This window comes from Pristiophorus japonicus, chromosome 7 (assembly GCF_044704955.1).
Source record: "Pristiophorus japonicus isolate sPriJap1 chromosome 7, sPriJap1.hap1, whole genome shotgun sequence".
NCBI classification, from domain to species: Eukaryota; Metazoa; Chordata; class Chondrichthyes; family Pristiophoridae; genus Pristiophorus; species Pristiophorus japonicus.
In genome coordinates, this window is record NC_091983.1 from 215130492 (window position 1) to 215151669 (window position 21178).

At 45.3% G+C, this 21178-nt stretch overlaps 1 protein-coding gene across 9 annotated transcripts in view; it reads left to right on the forward strand.

Annotated features, from left to right (window-relative positions):
* The window catches only part of LOC139267447 (tyrosine-protein kinase Fyn), a 348021-nt gene that overhangs the window by 273753 nt on the left and 53090 nt on the right, over positions 1 to 21178 (forward strand). For all 9 annotated transcript variants that reach the window (XM_070885782.1, XM_070885781.1, XM_070885780.1 and 6 more), the window contains one exon: positions 1075 to 1173. In XM_070885782.1, coding sequence (XP_070741883.1) covers positions 1075 to 1173 — 99 coding nt within the window. The remainder of the gene's footprint in view (positions 1 to 1074; positions 1174 to 21178) is intronic.

Consider the following 21178-nt stretch of genomic DNA (forward strand, 5'->3'; position numbering starts at 1 on the left):
CTGGTCACGTTTACTGATGCCATATTTTAATTTTTGGATTTTTAAAACAGAATTCAAATTCCCAAACTTTCACGGTGAGATTTGAACTTGCTGGGATATTAGGCTGAGCGTGTGGATTATTGGTCCAGTTTCACAAAACAATCTGTACCGCTGGTTCAAGCTCTGTCTCCTGCAGGTTTTCTGTCTGCCATCACTCTTTCTCCTCTCCTTTGCTCCTTCTGCTTTCACCTCCCCTTTGAGCTGCGATTGACCTTTAACTCCTGCAGCAGAATCCACCTTTCTGCTCCCGGGTGCGCATGCGGCCTATTTCTGGCCAGTCTCCGGGTGAGGGGGAGTGAGTTCAAATCTCACCGTGAAAGTTTGGGAATTCGAATTCGGTTTTAAAAATCTGAAAATTAAAATATGGAATCAGTAAACGTGACCAGGAAGCTGTCAGATTGTTGTAAAAACCCAACTCATTCACGAATATCCTTCATCGCATCATAGAAATTTATAGGACGGAAGGAGGCCATTTCGGCCCATCGTGTCCGCACCGGCCGACCAAGAGCTATCCAGCCCAATCCCACCCTCCGGATGCATGGCGCTAATTATGTAAATAAGCTGATCCCGGTAAATGTGCCGAGATCAGAGGGCAGGGTGGAAGTCCATGACCACTGCACTTCCGCCGGCCTTGAGCAGTGTCGCCTTCTGTGCAGCTTTTCCTGTCCCATTGTGCTGCGATTCTTGCTTTTTGTCCCTCAGTTAAGCACCGTTTATTCACGTCTCTGAAGACACCACCTTGTCGTCATGATCCTAAGTTTAGCACCTCTATAATTAGGCAGTGAGCCTCAGACACCTTTTACAAGATAAACATCATTGGGTAATTTTGAATCACTACAATGTGAAGACAGATGGGTTTGAGGTTCGCTGTGGTCACTGAGTGACTGTGTTGCTGCATTTCGGGTCAAATCTCATATCTGAATAAAGAATGGTAAGCAGCCTGTTGTTGCTATTGGTCGGCGTGTTGAGTCCTTCGTCTTGCCTGAATCTCTGCTCCTTTCAGCGTGGTTTATGTTGTGACGTTTCTCTTTACAGAGAGGGAGACTGGTGGGAAGCCCGGTCCTTGCAATCCGGAGGAACCGGATACATTCCCAGCAACTACGTGGCTCCAGTCGACTCCATCCAGGCAGAGGAGTAAGTTTAACTTTGCTTTGGTGTCAAGGGAACATTAATTAGGGTTGCCAACCCTCCAGGATTGTCCCGGGCTCTCCGGGAATGAAATATTAATCTCCAGGACCTTGCTGCGAGCAGCCCGGGAGAAAAATCACAACAACATGTAAAAAAAAAATTGTGGGATTTCTTTGGACCCTTTTTTTTTGTTTCTTCGTTCTTAAAATATTGGAGATGGGGGAAACAAAGGCTGTTTGGTCAATTGGGTGGGACGACATTTGAGGAAACCTCCAGGAATACATCCAACCAGAGTTGGCAACTCTAATAATCCAGCTGAATTGTCTTAACAGAAGCTAAAATGTTTGTTTATATTGATCTGTCCCAGCATTTTCATTTGTAAGTTTTTTTTTTTAAGTGTTTTCATTGGCAGCGATTTTCATTTTCCCCGAGTGTATTTAAATGCCACTTCTTGGGCAGAAAGTGTTAAGTGACTAAAGCTGGAAATTACTCTTAACGGTATTAGCGGCCTAAAGATAAAATGGTCACGGGACACTTCTCTGTCCCTTGCCTTAATACAGATGTTCACATCTGACTGCCTCATTTAAAATAACACAGCCCTGTTCTAACAACACTGATATCGGCAACGGTTGCTGTATTATTTTTGTCTTGTCTGACTAAAACCGTTTCAAACAAATAAAATCTAATCGGTGGCATAGCATCCATAACATTCCGCTCAATATTGAAAACATCCTCAAGATAAAACAAAACCCATTCCTCCCTTCAGGAGTTAACTCATTATAAATGATGATAGTCTCAGGACAGACAGAGGCTCATTCAATGTTATGCTGGGGGCAAGATTCACAACTTCTCAAGATAAATCTGTTTTCCAGTCTTGGAGAAAATGCTGATGTTTTGATCTAAACATCAGAGGTGTCTGACACAGGCAGCAATGAATTGCAAAAAGACTGTCTTCTAAAGCACCCCACAGCACCCTTTGGAACTCTAGCAGGAAGCTGCCGTTTAAAATAATGCCCTCTCTTTTCCATTTGCCAATCGCATCAAATTTAATGCACTGGCTGAGCTTGACTCATTTGGGCTACCGTGTGTAGGTATACATTTTAATATTTAGATATAATTTATATATTCATTACCTAGTCGTACAGCGTCATTCTACATCACTGGCCCTTGCACTGATGTGAAAGTAAACAAGATGATTTCTCGTCGGAAATAGTTCCCCGGTGCCTGGGTTAAGCCTCCTGCCTTGTATGGAACTGGGCTTTAAAGACCAAAAAGATGGCGGGTTACACCCCTGATCTGTGCTGTGCCAGCTGGCCTTGTATGGGGCAACAGTCAGGGCACAACACGATTGGCCACAGCAGCACTGTGCTCCAAAGGGGAAGATGACATAGGTAGGATGAGGTCCTGCAGGCAGAGTTTAGGGAGCTCGGAGAGAGATTAAAAAGCAGGACCTCAAAGGTAGTAATCTCCGGATTACTCCCGGTGCCACGAGCTAGTGAATACAGAAATATGAGGATAGAGCAGATGAATACGTGGCTGGAGAGATGGTGCAGGCATCATAGTTTCCTGAGGCATTGGGACCGCTTCTGAGGGAGGTGGGACCTGTACAAGCCGGATGGGTTGCACCTCAACAGAGCCAGGACCAATATCCTCGCGGGGGGGGGGTTTGCTAGTGCTGTTGGGGAGAGTTTAAACTAGTTTGGCAGGGGGATGGGAACCTGAAAATAGATTCAGTAGGGAGGGGAATAAAGCTGGAATTAGAAAGCAAAAATAAAGAAAGTGAGTTTGAAGGAGAGCGGAAACAAGCAGGAAAAAAGGGTTGAAAAAAAAACTTAAAGGCACTTTATCTAAATGCACATAGCATTTGTAACAAAATAGATGAGTTGACGGCACAAATTGAGACAAATGGGTATGATCTGATAGTTATTATAGAGACGTGGTTGCAAGGTGACCAGGACTGGGAATTAAATATTCAGGGGTACTTGACAATCTGGAAGGACAGACAGAAAGGAAAAGGAGGTGGGGTAGCTCTATTGATAAAGGATGGAATCACTGCAATAGTAAGAGACGGTATTGACTCAAATGCTAAGGATGTTGAAACAGTTGGGTGGAGATAAGGAACAATAAAGGGAAAAAGGTCACTGGTGGGCGTAGTCTATAGGCCCCCTAACAGTAGCAACTCTGTTGGTTGGAGCATAAACCAGGAAATAGTGGGGGCTTGTAAAAAGGGAACAACAATAATCGTGGGTGATTTTAACCTCCATATTGATTGGACGAATCAAATTGGTCAGGGTAGCCTTGAGGAGGAGTTCATACAGTGCATAAGGGACGGGTTCCTTGAGCAGTATGTAACGGAACCAACCAGGGGGCAGGCTATCTTAGATATGGCCCTGTGTAATGAGACAGGATAAATAAACAATCTCCTAGTAAAGGATCCCCTCGGAATGAATGATCATAGCATGATTGAATTTCAAATCCAGATGGAAGGTGAGAAAGTTGGATCTCTAAACCAGCGTAAATAAAGGAGACTATGAAGGTATGAAGGCAGAGTTGGGAAAAGTGGACTTGGAAAATAGATTAAAGTGTAGGACGGTTGATAAACAGTGTACGTTTAAGGAAATATTTCACAACTCAAGAAAAATATATTCCAGTGAAGAGGAAAGGGTGTAAGAGAAAAGATAGCCATCCGCGGCTAACTAAAGAAATTAAGGATGGTATCCAATTAAAAACAAGGGCATACAAAGTGGCCAAAACTAATGGGAGGACAGAAGATTGGGAAACTTTTAAAAGCCAGCAAAGAATGACTAAAAAAATGATTAAGAAAGGGAAGATAGGCTATGAAAGTAAACTAGCACAAAATATAAAAACAGATAGCAAGAGTTTCTATAGGTATATAAAAAGGAAGAGTGGCTAAAGTAAATGTTGGTCCCTTAGAGGACGAGACCGGGGAATTAATAATGGGGAACATGGAGATGGCAGAAACTCTGAACAAATATTTTGTATCAGTCTTTACGGTAGAGGATACTAACAATATTCCAACAGTGGATAGCCAAGGGGCTATAGCGGGGGAGGAACTTGACACAATCACAATCACTAAGGAGGTGGTACTCAGTGAGATAATGGGACTAAAGGCAGATAAATCCCCTGGACCTGATGGCTTGCATCCTAGGGTCTTAAGAGAAGTAGCGGCAGGGATGGTGGATGCATTGGTTGTAATTTACCAAAATTCCCTGGATTTTGGGGAGGTCCTAGCAGATTGGAAAACTGCAAATGTAATGCCCCTATTTAAAAAAAGGAGGCAGACAAAAAGCAGGAAGTTATAGACCATTTAGCCTAACATCTGTGGTTGGGAAGATGGTGGAGTCCATTATTAAAAAAGCAGTAGCAGGACATTTGGAAAAGCAAAATTCGGTCAGGCAGAGTCAGCATGGATTTTATGAAGTGGAAGTCATGTTTGACAAATTTGCTGGAGTTTTTTGAGGATGCAACGAACAGGGTGGATAAAGGGGAACCAGTGGATGTGGTGTATTGGGACTTCCAGAAGGCATTTTATGTGCCACATAAAAGGTTACTGCACAAGATAAAAGTTCATGGGGTTGGGGGTAATATATTAGCATGGATAGAGGATTGGCTAACTAACAGAAACTGAGTGTCGGGAAAAGTGATTCATTCTCTGGTTGGCAACCAGTAACCAGTGGGGTGCCGCAGGGAACAGTGCTGGGACCCCAACTATTTACAATCTATATAACAACTTGGAAGAAGGGACTGAGTGTAACGTTGCCAAGTTTGTTGTTGATATAAAGATGGGAGGAAAAGCAGTGTGTGAGGAGGACACAAAAATATGCAAAAGGATATAGACAGGCTAAGTGAGTGGGCAAAAATTTGGCAGATGGCGTATAATGTTGGAAAGTGTGAGGTCATGCACTTTGGCAGAAAAAATCAAACAGCAAGTTATTATTTAAATGGAGAAAAATTGCAAAGTGCCGCAGTACAGCGGGACCTGGGGGTACTTATGCATGAAATGCAAAAGGATTGTTTGCAGGTACAGCAAGTGATCAGGAAGGCCAATGGTATCTTGGCCTTTATTGCAAAAGGGATGGAGTATAAAAGCAAGGAAGTCTTGCTACAGCTATATAAGGTATTGGTGAGGCCACATCTGGAATACTGCGTGCAGTTTTGGTTTCCAAATTTACTAAAGGATATACTTGCTTTGGAAGCAGTTCAGAGAAGGTTCACGAGGTTGATTCTGGGGATGAGGGGGTTGACTTATGAGGAAAGGTTAAGTAGGTTGGGCCTCTACTCATTAGAATTCAGAAAAATGAGAGGTGATCTTATCGAAACGTATAAGATTATGAGGGGGCTTGACAAGGTGGATGTAGAGAGGACGTTTCCACTGATGGGGGAAACTAGAACTAGGGGGCATGATCTTAGAATAAGGGACCGCCCATTTAAAACCGAGATGAGGAGAAATTTCTTCTGAGAGTTGTAAATCTCTGGAATTTGCTGCCTCAGAGAGCTGTGGAAGCTGGGACATTGAATAAATTTAAGACAGAAATAGACAGTTTCTTAAAGGATAAGGGGATATGGGGAGCGGGCGGGGAAGTGGAGCTGAGTCCATGATCAGACCAGCCATGATCTTATTGAATGACGGAGCAGGCTCGATGGGCCTTATGGCCTACTCCTGTTCCTATTTCTTATGTTCTGTATTTAGCCAGTCAGGGTAGGCGCTCTTGAGTGCTGTGCAGTGACTCCAGGTGATTGACTTGAAAAGACCCCATACAGTGTCGTAACCATTTACAAGTACAGTTTAATGGGGAGATAAATACTTGAGGAATAACAGTATTAAAAGATGCAAGGAATTGGGATTTTTATAAAAATGGCAGAGCAGGCTCGATGGGCCGAATGGCTGCCTTCTGTTGCTATGAGGAATTTGAAGAATAATGAAAGCAAAGCTTGCTATTGTTCCCCAAGGGCAGGATATATGAGCAGAGCCATTGAGCTACAGGAGTTGTGTGACTGGCCAGGTGATACTGCTTGTGAGATGTGGAGCTTTCACACTTTAGGAAGAATTGCTGAAATCCTTCATCACCTGTCCGCTATCTCCAGTGGATGTTTCAAACAATTAGCTGAAAAATTAGCAATGATCTCATTAGGTCACTGTTCATACTCCCAGGACAGCACTAAATAATTTGTAATATGCAAATTAAAATATTTGCCATGGATAGCAAAAACAAAAGCCAGACAAATATTGCCTTGGTCACTAAATCAAAGGTGCCGGCTGCTTGTGATGGAAAGGTTTGTTTTGCAACACAATCTTTGCTGCGTTGCTAAGTGAAGATGCTGCTAATGAAAGTTGCTCAGTATGTGACGGATATAAGTGTGGAGGGCCTTGCCTTGGAGGTAATGCGTTGGACACGGTGTATCTGTCTCGGCTTGTTGCACGGTTAGACTTTTTACGCTAATTATCCTCCTCTGGGTCGGGGGCCATTGACCCACTCCTGAAAATGGAACTCACTGCCTCCGCCCTCCCCAGAAATCAGACTGAGCTGCAAAACTGTGTAAATAACAAGGATCCAGGAGATGGCCAGGGAGCCTTTGTCATTGCCCTCCGGCTTGCATGTCTGTCATGTGTCACCGCGTGACCTGATCTTTGCTCGGGAGTACAATACCACTCTTAATAGACCATGGCTCGGGCTAGAAACTACTGAACCAGTTTCTTCATTATAAAAACAGTAAGTCCACACTTTAACGTTTCCAATATTCTCAAACGACAAAGGCACTTCTCCTGGGTTAACGCTATAAATGTGACCATTGAAACACGGTTAATTTATTTCCCGGCATGACTATCCACTGCCACTTGCCCATTGACCGACACAGCGCCTCTGCTGGCTTCAAACTGACTGATGAGGGGTAAATAGCCCCAGATCGAAGTACATTCTCCGCCGCTTGAAAAATCCGCCCGCGGTACCTAACCGCACTGTGTGCTGTGACCAACAAGACAAGAATAGCCAATAAATAATCCATTATGGACTTAAATACTTCAATCATATCTGTGTGGGCCATAAAGCAGAGGAAATTCACAGGCAGCATCTGAGTGCTGCCAGTAGAACTGGGGTTCTGATGGAAGACCCCACCCAAACTATCGACCTTTCTTTTCCAGATGTGAAACCAACCCAGCTCTGTTTTCCAAACAGTTTTTTCTCTTTAAGCAGCAATTGTTGCTTATCTTCAGCTGCAGCGACTTCCTGCGTGTATTGTCCGTGTCCGTGAGGTTTGTGTATCGAGTAGAGGAGAAGGTGTCGGCATGTAAAAGGGTTGAATCTTGGCAAACTCTGCACACTCAAAATAAAGATTAACCTGAGGCTTGATCAAGTGTGATGAAAGTTAGGCATTTCAGCAATGATAATTTAATAAATCTCTGGTAATCTGCTTACTGCTTGTGCCATCTAATCATCCCTGGTTATTTTAATTTATAAATTTTCAATGAGACATTGTATTAAATACGGTGGCAACAAGAGCAGGTCAGAGGCTGGGTATTCTGCAGCAAGTATCTCACCTTCTGACTACCCAAAGCCTTTCCACGATCCACAATGCACAAATCAGGGATGTGATTGAATACTCTCCACTTGCCTGGATGAGTGCAGCTCCAACAACACTCAAGAAGCTCGACACCATCCAGGACAAAGCAACCTGTTTGATTGACACTCCATCCACCACCTTAAACATGCACTCCCTCCACCACCGGCGCAACGTTGCTACAGTGTGTACCATCTACAAGATGCACTGCAGCAATTCACCAAGGCTTCTTCAGCACCTCCCAAACCCGCGACCTCCACCATATGGAAGGTCAAGGGCAGCAGGCGCATGGGAACACCATCAGCTGCACATTCCCTCCACGTTACACACCATCCTGACTTGGAAATATATTGCTGTTCCTTCATCGCTAGGTCAAAATCCTGGAACTCCCTCCCTAACAGCACAGCAGGAGTACCTTCACCACACGGACTGCAGCAGTTCAATATGGCGGCTCACCACCACCTCGTTGAGGGCAATTAGGGATGGGCAATAAATGCCAGCCTTGCCAGCGATGCCCACATCCCAGGAACGAATAAAAAAAAAAACAGCAGCCACAATTGCTGATGCCATGACATTGTGTTTACAAACTTCATACAGTCAAATCCATTGCATGGGGATGACGCTGTCCCTTTTAAAAACAGCAGCTCTGGCACAAGCCTGTGTTTTCATTCAAATATTTAACATTCAGTAGTGAACCTCAATTGTTGCCATTTTGCCATCTGTCTACACATTTAAATATTAACAGCCCAATACAGCTCCAAGAGCATCGAGTTTAGCCGGCTCATAGAAACATAAAAAATAGGTGCAGGAGTAGGCCATTCGGCCCTTCGAGCCTGCACCACCATTCAATAAGATCGTGGCTAATCATTGCTTCAGTACCCCTTTCCTGCTTTCTCTCCATACCCCTTGATCCCCTTAGCCACAAGGGCCATATCTAACTCCCTCTTAAATATATCCAATGAACTGGCATCAACAACACTCTGCGGCAGGGCATTCCACAGGTTAACAACTCTCTGAGTGAAGAAGTTTCTCCTCATCTCAGTCCTAAATGTCCTACCCCTTATCCTAAGGCTATGTCCCCTGGTTCTGGACTTCCCCAACATCGGGAACATTCTTCCCGCATCTAACCAGTCCAGTCCTGTCAGAATCTTATACGTTTCTATGAGATCCCCTCTCATCCTTCTAAACTCCAGTGAATAAAGGCCCAGTTGATCCAGTCTCTCCTCATATGACAGTCCAGCCATCCCTGGAATCAGTCTGGTGAACCTTCGCTGCACTCCCTAAATAGCAAGAATGTCCTTCCTCAGATTAGGAGACCAAAACTGAACACAATATTCCAGGTGAGGCCTCACCAAGGCCCTGTATAACTGCATTAAGACCTCCCTGCTCCTATATTCAAATCCCCTAGCTATGAAGGCTAACATACCATTTGTCTTCTTTATCGCCTGCTGTACCTGCATGCCCACTTTCAGTGACTGATGAACCATGACACCCAGGTCTCGTTGCACCTCCCCTTTTCCTAATCTGCTATCATTCAGATAATATTCTGCCTTCATGTTTTTGTCCCCAAAATGGATAACTTCACATTTATCCACATTATACTGCATCTGCCATGCATTTGCCCACTCGCCTAACCTATCCAAGTCACCTTGCAGCCTCTTGGCGTCCTCCTCACAGCTCACACCGCCACCCAGTTTAGTGTCATCCGCAAACTTGGAGAGATTACGCTCAATTCCTTCATCTAAATCGTTAATGTATATTGTAAAGAGCTTGGGTCCCAGCACTGAACCCTGCGGCACCCCACTAGTCACTGCCTGCCATTCTGAAAAGGACCCGTTTATCCCGACTCCCTGCTTCCTGTCTGCCAACCAGTTCTCTATCCACGTCAGTACATTACCCCCAATATCATGCGCTTTGATTTTGCACACCAATCTCTTGTGCAGGACCTTGTCAAAAGCCTTTTGAAAGTCCAAATACACCACATCCACTGGTTCTCCCTTGTTCACTCTGCTGGTTACATCCTCAAAAAATTCCAGAAGATTCGTCGAGCATGATTTCCCTTTCATAAATCCATGCTGACTGGGACCGATCCTGTCACTGCTTTCCAAATGTGCTGTTATTTCATCCTCAATGGTTGATTCCAACATTTTCCCCACTACTGATGTCAGGCTAACCGGTCTATAATTACCCGTTTTCTCTCTCCCTCCTTTTTTAAAAAGTGGTGTTACATTAGCTACCCTCCAGTCCACAGGAACTGATCCAGAGTCGAAAGTACTCTGGGATGCAGACTATCAGGCCCCGGGGATTTATCAGTCTTCAATCCCATCAATTTCCCTAACACAATTTCCCGCCTAATAAGGATATCCTTCAGTTCCTCCTTCTCACTAGACCCACTGTGCCCTAGTACATTCGGAAGTTTATTTGTGTTTTCCTTCGTGAAGACAGAACCGAAGTATTGGTTCAATTGTTCTGCCATTTCTTTGTTCCCCATTATAAATTCACCTGAATCCGACAGCAAGGGACCTACGTTTGTCTTTACTAATCTTTTTCTCTTCACATATTTATAGAAGCTTTTGCAGTCAGTTTTTATGTTCCCTGCAAGCTTCCTCTCGTACTCTATTTTCCCTCTCTTAATTAAACCCTTAGTCCTCCTCTGTTGAATTCTAAATCTCTCCCAGTCCTCAGGTTTGTTGCTTTTTTTAGCCAATTTATATGCCTCTTCCTTGGGCTTTAAAACTATCCTTAATTTCCTTTGTTAGCCATGGTTGAGCCACCTTCCCCGTTTTATTTTATTCTCCAGTACAATTGCTGAAGTTCATCCATGTGATCTTTAAATGTTTGCCATTGCTGATCCACCGTCAACCCTTTAAGTATCCTTTGCCAGTCTATTCTAGCCAATTCGCCCCTCATACCATCGAAGTTACCTTTCCTTAAGTTCAGGACCCTAGTTTACGAATTAACTTTGTCACTCTCCATCTTAATAACGAATTCTACCATATTAAGGTCACTCTTCCCCAAGGGGCCTCGCACAAGATTGCTAATTAGTCCCTTCTCATTACACATCACCCAGTCTAGAATGGCCAGCTCTCTGGTTGGTTCCTCGACATATTGGTCTAGAAAACCATCCCTAATACACTCCAGGAAATCCTCCTCCACCACATTGCTACCAGTTAGGTTAGTCCAATCAATATGTAGATTAAAGTCGGCCATGATTACTGCTGTACCTTTATTGCACACCTCCCTTAGTTCTTGTTTGATGCTATCCCCAACCTCACTACTACTATTTGGTGGTCTGTACACAACTACCACTAGCGTTTTCTGCCCTTTGATATTCTGTAGCTCCACCCATACATATTCCACATCATCCAAGCTAATGTCCTTCCTTACAATTGCATTGATTTCCTCTTTAACCAGCAACGCCACCCCGCCTCCTTTTCCTTTCTGTCTATCTTTCCTAAATGTTGAATACCCCTGGATGTTGAGTTCCCAGCCTTGGTCCTCCTGGAGCCATGTCTTCGTGATGCCAATCACATCGTATCCATTAACTGCTATCTGCGCAGTTAATTCATCCACCTTATTCAGAATACTCCTCGCATTGAGGCACAGAGCCTTCAAGCTTGTCTTTTTAACACACTTTGCCCCTTTAGAATTTTGCTGTAATGTGGCCCTTTTTGTTTTTTGCCTTGGGGTTCTCTGCCCTCCACTTTTACTATTCTCCTTTCTATCTTTTGCTTCTGCCTCCATTTTATTTCCCTCTGTCTCCCTGAATAGGTTCCCATCCCCCTGCCAGTTTAACTCCTGCCCAACAGCACTAGCAAACACTTCCCTTAGGGCATTGGTTCCGGTCCTGCCCAGGTGCAGACCGTCTGGTTTGAACTGGTCCCACATCCCCCAGAACTGGTTCCAATGTCCCAGGAATTTGAATCCCTCCCTTTTGCACCATTCCTCAAGCCATGTATTCATCTGAGCTGTCCTGCGATTCCTACTCTGACTAGCACTTGGCACTGATAGCAATCCTGAGATTACTACTTTTGAGGTCCTACTTTTTAATTTAGCTCCTAGCTCCCTAAATTCGTCTCGTAGGACCTCATCCCGTTTTTTTTTACCTATATCGTTGATACCTATGTACACCACGACAACTGGCTGTTCACCCTCCCTTTTCAGAATGTCCTGCACTCGCTCCGAGACATCCTTGACCCTTGCTCCAGGGAGGCAACATACCATCCTGGAGTCTCGGTTGCGGCCGCAGAAACGCATATCTATTCCCCTTACAATCGAATCCCCTATCACTATCGCTCTCCCACTCTTTTTCCTGCCCTCCTGTGCAGCAGAGCCACCCACATTGCCATGAACTTGGCTGCTGCTGCCTTCCCCTGATGAGTCATCCCCCTCAACAGTACTCAAAGCAGTGTATCTGTTTTGCAGGGGGATGACCGCAGCGGATCCCTGCACTACCTTCCTTGCACTGCTCTTCCTGTTGGTCACCCATTGACTATCTGGCTGTGTACCCTTTACCTGCAGTGAGACCAACTCGCTAAACATGCTATTCACGTCATTCTCAGCATCGTGGATGCTCCAGAGTGAATCCACCCTCAGCTCCAGTGCCGCAATGCGGTCCGTCAGGAGCTGGAGGCGGATGCACTTCCCGTACACATAGTCGTCAGGGACACCGGAAGCGTCCCTGACTTCCCACATAGTACAGGAGGAGCATAACACGTGTCCGGGCTGTCCTGCCATGAGCTAACCCTTAGATAAACTTAATTTGGCAACAACAATGCTAAAGTTTACTTACTGATACAGAAAAGATAAAAACTACTTGCCAATCACTTACCCCTTTGGCTGTGACGTCACCTTTCGATTTCTTTCTACTTCCTTTTTGCCTTCTCTCCCCGCTGCAACTGCACCAGTTGGCCTCTCCACGCACCTCGAACTCCCGCCGCGCCTTTGTAGGCCTCTCCACACACCTCGAACTCCCGCCTCTCTGCCGCTGCACCTTTACAGGCCTCTCCGCGCACCTCAAACTCCCGCCTCCTCTGCCGCCACCTCCCGCTGCCGCTGGGCCTTTATAGGCCTCTCCACACACCTCGAACTCCCGCCTCTCTGCCGCTGGGCCTTTGTCGGCCTCTCCACACACACCTCAAACTCCCGCCTCTCTGCCGCCACCTCCCGCTGCCGCTGGGTCTTTACAGGCCTCTCCGCGCACCTCGAACTCCCGCCTCTCTGCCGCTGGGCCTTTGTAGGCCTCTCCACACACACCTCAAACTCCCGCCTCTCTGCCACCACCTCCCGCTGCCGCTGGGCCTTTACAGGCCTCTCCGCGCACCTCGAACTTCCGCCTCTCCTCTGCTGCCACCTCCCGATACCGCTGGGCCTTTATTGGCCTCTCCACGCACCTCGAACTCCTGCCTCTCTGCCGCTGCGCCTTTGTAGGCCTCTCCACACACCTCGAACTCCTGCCTCTCTGCCGCTGCGCCTTTGTAGGCCTCTCCACACACACCTCAAACTCCCGCCTCTCTGCCACCACCTCCCGCTGCCGCTGGGCCTTTACAGGCCTCTCCACGCACCTCGAACTCCTGCCTCTCTGCTGCTGCGCCTTTGTAGGCCTCTCCACACACCTCGAACTCCCGCCTCTCTGCTGCTGCGCCTTTGTAGGCCTCTCCACACACCTCGAACTCCCGCCTCTCTGCCGCTGGGCCTTTGTAGGCCTCTCCACACACACCTCAAACTCCCGCCTCTCTGCCGCCACCTCCCGCTGCCGCTGGCCTTTACAGGCCTCTCCGCGCACCTCGAACTCCCGCCTCTCCTCTGCTGCCACCTCCCGATACCGCTGGGCCTTTATTGGCCGCTCCATGCATAGGATCGGGGCTGGAAGGTCCCACGACAGATGGAGCAGTTGCTCTACATCCGCTTCGCTGACTACACATTCTGTGATGGTGTGTCTCTGACTTGCCCTCGTGCTTATCTCGTGGGAATTTCCCCCTCGAACTAGATAACTTGCTGCCAGCACCATCGGACAGACATCCTTTGTGGAATTTGCCCTGTGAGCTGCAGAGCGGGTAATGGACAAGCTTTGGTACAAGACACTCATTCATCGGGAGCTGGAGTCTGTTTATTAGTGTCGCCTCGACTCTGAAATATAGCTGTGTCTTCAAGCACACTCCCAACTGCTGCTGAGATTAGGATGCTGTGCGATTTAGGGTGGCAGTGGGTTAATGCTGTACCTGCTGCAAGCATCGCCTCTTGATGGCTGGTAGAAGATTTTTACATTGTGCATTATAATTTCTCATGGTGGGATGAGGGAGCTGTAATTATAATAGCGTACACTGGGGTTGGGATGGAGGGCGCTAAGAGTAGACACTGTAGGGGTGGGGGGGATTAGGGTGGATGGCTCTAAGTATAGACACTGTGGGGGGGAGGGTGTAAAAGTGCCTTTAGCTTACCACGCACCACCACAGTGCGGAAGGACAGGACCCTCACTGTTCTCATTGCAGAGGGTTATGACTATCTCTGATAGTAAATAGGAAGAAGCTATTTCTACAAGCAGGACAGTCCATAACCAGAGAGTACAAATTAAAGAAAATTGGCAAAAGAACCAATATAAAATACTGATTCAGCCCCAACTGGAGTACTGTGTCCAATTCTGGGCAGCTCACTGAAGTATGTGAAGGCTTTTGAGAGGGTGCAGAAAAGATTTACAAGAATGGATCCAGCGATGAGAGACTTCAGTTATGTGGATAGACTGGAGAAGCTGGGGTTGTTCTCGGAGCAGAGAAGATTGAGAGGAGATTTGATAGAGGTATTCAAAATCATGAGGGGTCTGAGCAAAGTAGGTAGAGAGAAACTGTTCCCATTGGCAGAAGGGTCGAAAACCAGAGGACACAGAATTAAGGTGATTGGCAAAAGAACCAAAGGCGATGTAAGAGAAAACTTCATTACGCAGTGAGGTCTGGAATGCACTGCCTGAAAGGGTGGTGGAGACAGACTCGGTCTTATCTGTCGAAAGGGAGTTGGATGCGTATCTGTAGGAAAACAATTTGCAGGGCTATGGGGAAAGGGTGGGGGCGTGGGACTAGCTGAGAGTTGGCACGGGTTCGATGGGCCGAATGGCCGCCTTCCGTGCTGTAACCATTCTATGATTCTATGAATAGCGAGTTGTTCTGATCTGGAACGCACTACCTGAAAGGGCGGTGGAGGCAGATTCAATCGTGACTTTCAAAAGGGAATTGGATAGACACTTGAAAAGGAGAAATTTGCAGGGCTTATAGGGAAAGAGCAAGGGAGTAGGACTAGTTTGATGGCTCTTTCAAAGAGCAGGCACAGGCACGATGGGCCGAATGGCTTCCTGAGCTGTATCATTCTATCATTTGGAGAGGGCGGTGAGACAGTCTCCTGCCGCCAGAGGCTGCACCTAGAGTTTCTTCAGATTAGCAGTCTCTGCTGCAGTCAGCTGCAGTGACAGTTTAAGAGCAAATGACACCAACAATAACTTGCATTTATATAGAACCTTCAACACAGAACAGCATCCTAAGGAACTTCACTGAGGCACAAGGAAAACACGTGCCGAGCCTAGAAAGGAGAGATGAGGAGGGCTGACCAAAAGCTTGGTCAAATAGGTGGGTTTGGAGGTGGGTCTTAAAAGGGGGAAAGAGAGTGGTTGAGAGGCAGAGGGCTCTCGTGAGGAAATGCCAGAGAATGGGAGCTACAGCACCAAAGTGTGTGTGTGTGTGTGTGTGTGTGGGGAGGGGGGGGGCGGTGTGGAGAGAGGGGAGATAATCAAGAGGCTGGAGTCACAAGAGCTGAGAGTTTGGGCTGGGGACAACATAGTAGCATTGGAGGAGGTTACAGAGGTAGAGAGGGCAAGGCCACAGAGAGATTTCAAAACGAAGATGACGATTTTAAATTGGAGACATTGGTGGAGCAGTAAGTAAGGATGTGACAGGCGAGTAGGATTTGGCGTGGGATAGGAGACTGGCAGCAAAGTTTTGGACGAGCTGAAATTTACGGAGGGTGCATGATGGGAGGCCGGCCATGACGGCATTGGGTTATTCATGTCTGGAGGTAACAAAGGCATGAATGAGTGTTTCAGCACCAGATGGGCTGAGATTTACAAATAAATCTCAAAATTAAACTCGCCTTAACAAAGCTCTTCCTTCAGTCTCTCTCTTTGTAAAATATGATGGCCATTGGCAGAGCCGACCACCTCCATTAACCTTGTACATCTGAGGTAAATTTGATAAATGCTAACTAAAACGCAAATGGTCTGGACGTCATTAATTCAGTTCAGATTGCTGCATCATTATTCTTGGATCCTAATTCATCACCGCAAAGTAAAGCTCTTCTCCTGATAAGTCCTCCTTTTGCCGATGTCAGCAGAAAGACCTGTACACATTCCCTAAAGTCGCCCAAAACCCGCAAGCTGAGGAAGGAGAGATTCCGAGAGGTGACCGACAGCCTAAACATTAATTGCAACCCTGTCGGCTGCAAAGTATAAGCATGGCGCATAAATTTTCTGACTTAATCCACCGTCCCCATCCATGAGTGCAGCAGTCGCCATGACGACCCCCAAGTCCCAGCCGCCTAGCCCTCTATCTTTCCCGCTGCTGTTGGTCAACAATAGCAGCAAAGGGTAAACAGAGGAGCTGGAAGGTGATCATTCATCTGTGAGATCGAAAAAGGACACCAAAGCTGTTCGTCATTCAACACCAGTCCTGTGGACCCGTAGTTAGACACCTGCACAAGTCATTCTGCATTAGACAAAGCCAGGTAAAATGCGCCTATGGTGCAAGAACTTTGCATGCAAATTAAAACCTGCAGTTAGTCTCATTCATCGTGTTTTTCCAACTAATTTTGCACGGCACGAGAAACTTATTTGCTGCATGTGGCTTGAACTAGATCTAATGTTGGGCATGGTGGTATGGTGGTGCCTATTTCTACAGATAGTTTATTTAGACATCTGGGTATTTGGTGTAAATATTTAGAATGAATTTGAAGACTTTCCCCAGGCCAAGTTTAAACCTTTTCTTCAGTGACATACACATCGACAGTGGACCCTTTTTCAACAATCCTATTTGATGGACGCTTTTATTAAAATGAAAGATATAATAGATGCAAAATACTTTGGCCTGGGGTTTCTGTTCGCTTGCGTTGGGTGTTTTTTTCGGTGCAATTCGCCCGATAGCGGCGTAACCAGTGCCAAAGATTGGGAAATTTAAAGCGCAAATTGCGTTCAGAGCAACTTCAATTTCCGTGACCTTTTGTGCTAGTTTAAAAAGCATTGCGCTCAAAGCAGGCTCCGCCTATAAAACTACCCCTGCCCCAAGGTGAATGAATCACCATAAGGAGTTTCTGCTAATTGAACTTGTTTATAAGCCTTCCAGGAGACTCCAAAAATTAAGTTTGAATTCTGGTTGCATGGACCTTAATGGGTACGTTTTGAAAGGTTTTGAATTAATTGTACTGCATCTCTCACTAGAAAATAGTTTTAAGTATACTTTAAGTAATTTTTAGTCATTTACAATCAGGTTACTCGCAGATGGTGGATTGACACTGATTTTTTTAAATGCTTATTTTTCCTGATAAACCCATTTTCATTTGTATTAATCACACTTTGCCAAGTCACCACTTAAATATACCATTGAATATTTTTGTAAGCAAATTTATTTTTTTTTAATTACATTTTGAAACGCTGCCCGACTGCGCAGGCTGATGGCAGATTTTGCGTTCGGTGATATGCAAATGATTTCAGCTGAGATTTCAGAGGGGGCAGAAACACTTTTCAAAACGGGCGCAATTTTTGGTGCAATTTACACTGGAATGGCTGATTGCACACAAAGTGGAAACTCTACTCACTTTTGTTCAAAGCACGTGCCCTTTTTATAGAAGAAAATAATAGTCACGATAAATGTATTCACTTTTTTTTTAAAAAGGCAATTCTGTTGCTGGTGTGAAGATCCTTGAGTTGGACTTCATATAACCATAGAGGTTTATGGGAGTCTATTCAACCCATCATGTCACTGCCAGCTCTTTGCTCATGCCATCCAAAGTGAATTCGACTGCCCTGCTCTCTCTCCCCATCATCCTGCATAACCCTATTTATCCAGGATACAATGGCCTCTGCTCCAATAACTCCCTAAGCCTTTCTACCCCTCCCTCCTCCTTCAAGACCCTCCTTAAAACCTGCCTCTTTGACCAAGCTTTTTGGTCAGCTATTCTAAAATCTCCATGTGGCTCGGTGTCAAATTCTGTCTGATGATGCTCCTGTGAAGCGCCTTGGGATGTTTTACTATGTTAAAGGCGCTATATAAATGCAAGTGTGTTGCGTGGCAAAGCATCACATGCTCTAACAACCCTCTGCAAAAAAAGTTTTCTCCTAACATCTCTCCTCACTCAGTGACTATTTTTAAATTAATGACCCCTCCCTTCTCCCGTCACTAATGCTAACCAGAGGAGATAGTGTGTAGGGAAGGACTATCATAACTCTTCATCATTTCTAAAACTCTCAATTAAATTTAATCTTGGCTTTCTCTGTTCCAGTTTAAAATAGTCCCAGTATCTGAAGACTCCCCTCATAACTGTAGCTCACCATCCCGATGATCACCCTGATGAATCTACACCATACGCTCTTTGTGGCTGTAATGTCCTTTTTATAATGGGGCAAGCCAAGTCTACACACACTACTCAAACTGTGGCCTAACAAAATGCTTTGTAAAAATAGATTAATTGTATCTTTACTCTATTACTCTAAAACTCAAAGTGCTGTTGGCCTTTATTTTATGACTTTATTCGCCGGCAAATGCATTTTTACACCTTGGATCCCTTTATTTCTTTAGAAAGGGGAAATATTGTGAACAAAAATAATTTTAGCTAGTAAAGGGGGGTGAGGGTCCCGGTCAATTTGATAGTAACATGGGGATGAGAGTAAAGGTCACTGTACAATAAGTGATTAAGATAACATACTCAGGGAACAGAAAAGGTTATGGGAAGTGATCACAAAATGCATGGCAAAAAATAAAGCAAGAGTCATGAAAAATAAAAGCATATTAAAATGCCTGTACAGCAATGTATAGAGTATCAGCAATAAAATGGAGGAATTTGGGATAATAATTCGAAGTGAGGAAACGGATGTAATGGTGATAATGGAAACACAGCTACAGACAGGGCAGGATTGGCAGTTAAATATTTCAGATTATAAAGTATATGAGAATGATGGGGAAAGAAGGGTGGTGGAGTTATTAATCAGAAATAATATAAAGACAGTAATAAGAAAGGACGTACCTAACAGAGATCGAAACAGAATCCATATGGATTGAGGGAAAGAATATGAAGGGATAAGTCATACTATTGGGGATATACTACAGACCACCTAAGAACTCATGTTAAGAGTGGAAGCAGGCCTTCCTCGATTCCGAGGGACTGCCTATGATGATGACAGACCACCTAATGGTGGAAAGGGAGTGGAGATGGAAATATGTATGGTCAATGTATGAAATAAGTAAAAACAAACCAGAACCTTAATCACGGGGGATTTCAACCACTTCTAAATAAACTAGATGGGAGAGGGAGTGGAAAGGGAGACAGGGGATTTTACAGTTTGTATAAGACTCTTTTCTGACCTGAAATGCTGGACCACAACAAGGGAGGAAGCACTGCTGGACCTCATAATGGAAAATGAAAATAAAATATGTAAGGGAAATCAAAGCCAACAGCAAAAATTTTTATAAACACATTACAAGAAAGAGAGATGTGATGGGAAATGTGGGCCCATTAAAGACACATGCAGGCAAGACCGTAATGGGCAATAGGGACATGGCAGACTCAATAATGTGTACTTTGTATCTGTGTTACAGAGGTGGAAGATGACAAAATAACAGTAGTATAAGGGAATCTTAAAATAAGCTAAGGGAAGCAACTTAGTATATTTAATATAAGTTTAAAGCATGGTAATGGAAAAAATAATTGGACTTAAGAGCCTGATGGTCACCACCCCAGAGTATTAAAAGAAATAGATGATCATTTCCAATGCTTGCTAAATTCAGGAATTTTTTTAAAATTAGTTCTCGGGATGCAGGCTCCACTGTAAGAACATAAAAACATAAGAAATGGGAGCAGGAGTAGGCCATACGGCCCCTTGAGACTGCTCTTGCATTTAATACGATCATGGCTGATCTGATCATGGACTCGGATCGACATTTTGGGCTCTGCGCTACTAGTCTTGAGAAGGTGATGGTGGACCATCACCTCCTTGAACCGCTATGGCGGTTTGTACCCGGGAACGTTTGGGATACCACCGTGAAGTTTGTGTTTGATGTTTTAGGTGAGGTGTTAGAAAATAAATTTAAAACTCCTCCTTAGTTTTATTTTTATAAATGAAGCCGTTCAACGGCACAACTAGCAAGAGTGTAAGTGAAGTATTCTGCAGCGAGTGTCTCCCCTCCCCAAAGCCTTTCCACCATCTACAAGGTACAAGTCAGGAGTGTGATGGAATGCGCCCCACTTGCCTGGACGAGTGCAGCTCCAACAACACACAAGAAACTGGACACCATTCAGGACAAAGCAATCCGCTTGATTGGCACCCCATCCACCACCTTCAACATTCACTCCCTCCACCACCGGCGCCGTGTCTGCACTGTGTGCCATCTACAAGATGCACTGCAGCAACTCACCAAGGTTTCTTCGTCAGCACCTCCCAAACCCATGACCTCTACCACCTAGAAAGACAAGGGCAGCAGGCGCATGGGAACACCATCACCTCCAAGTTCCCCTCCAAGTCACACACCATCCTGACTTGGAAGTATATTGCCGTTTCTTCATTGTTGCTGGGTCAAAATCCTGGCACTCCCTCCCTAACAGCACTGTGGGAGTACCTTCACCACATGGACTGCAGCAGTTTAAGGCGGCGGCTCACCACCACCTTCTCGAGGGCAATTAGGGATGGGCAATAAATGCCAGCCTTGTCAGCGACGCCCACATCCCATGAACGAATTTTTTAAAAATGAAAGTGGCTAGCAATCTGGTTGAATTTGACCCACCAAATACCAGCAACCCCCTCTCTAATTTGTGCTCTTAAAACCTGCCCCATCAGGAAACCTTTTACAAACCTGGGGGTGCAGCTTAGACACCCAGTGCAAGCTGTTTCACTGACCTGAAGCTAAGCACAAGGGACACCGTTTCGCCACAGTTTCCGAAGTACACCCACATGTAAATCTATCCCCGAGCCCAGCAACTCTCCGACTCTTGGCAAGAAACAGTGTTTCCCACCTCAGCATTGCAACTTTGGACTGTGCTGGTTAATTCCTGGCACTTTATGTTGCTGGAGAGGAAGAAAATGCTTTCGAGACCGGTTTATCCCAGCACTCCCAAGTGACTGTGAAAAGCTGCTCATTACAGCTGCCAGGTCTATTGTTTTAATAGAGGGGTTTTTTCCACTACTACTATG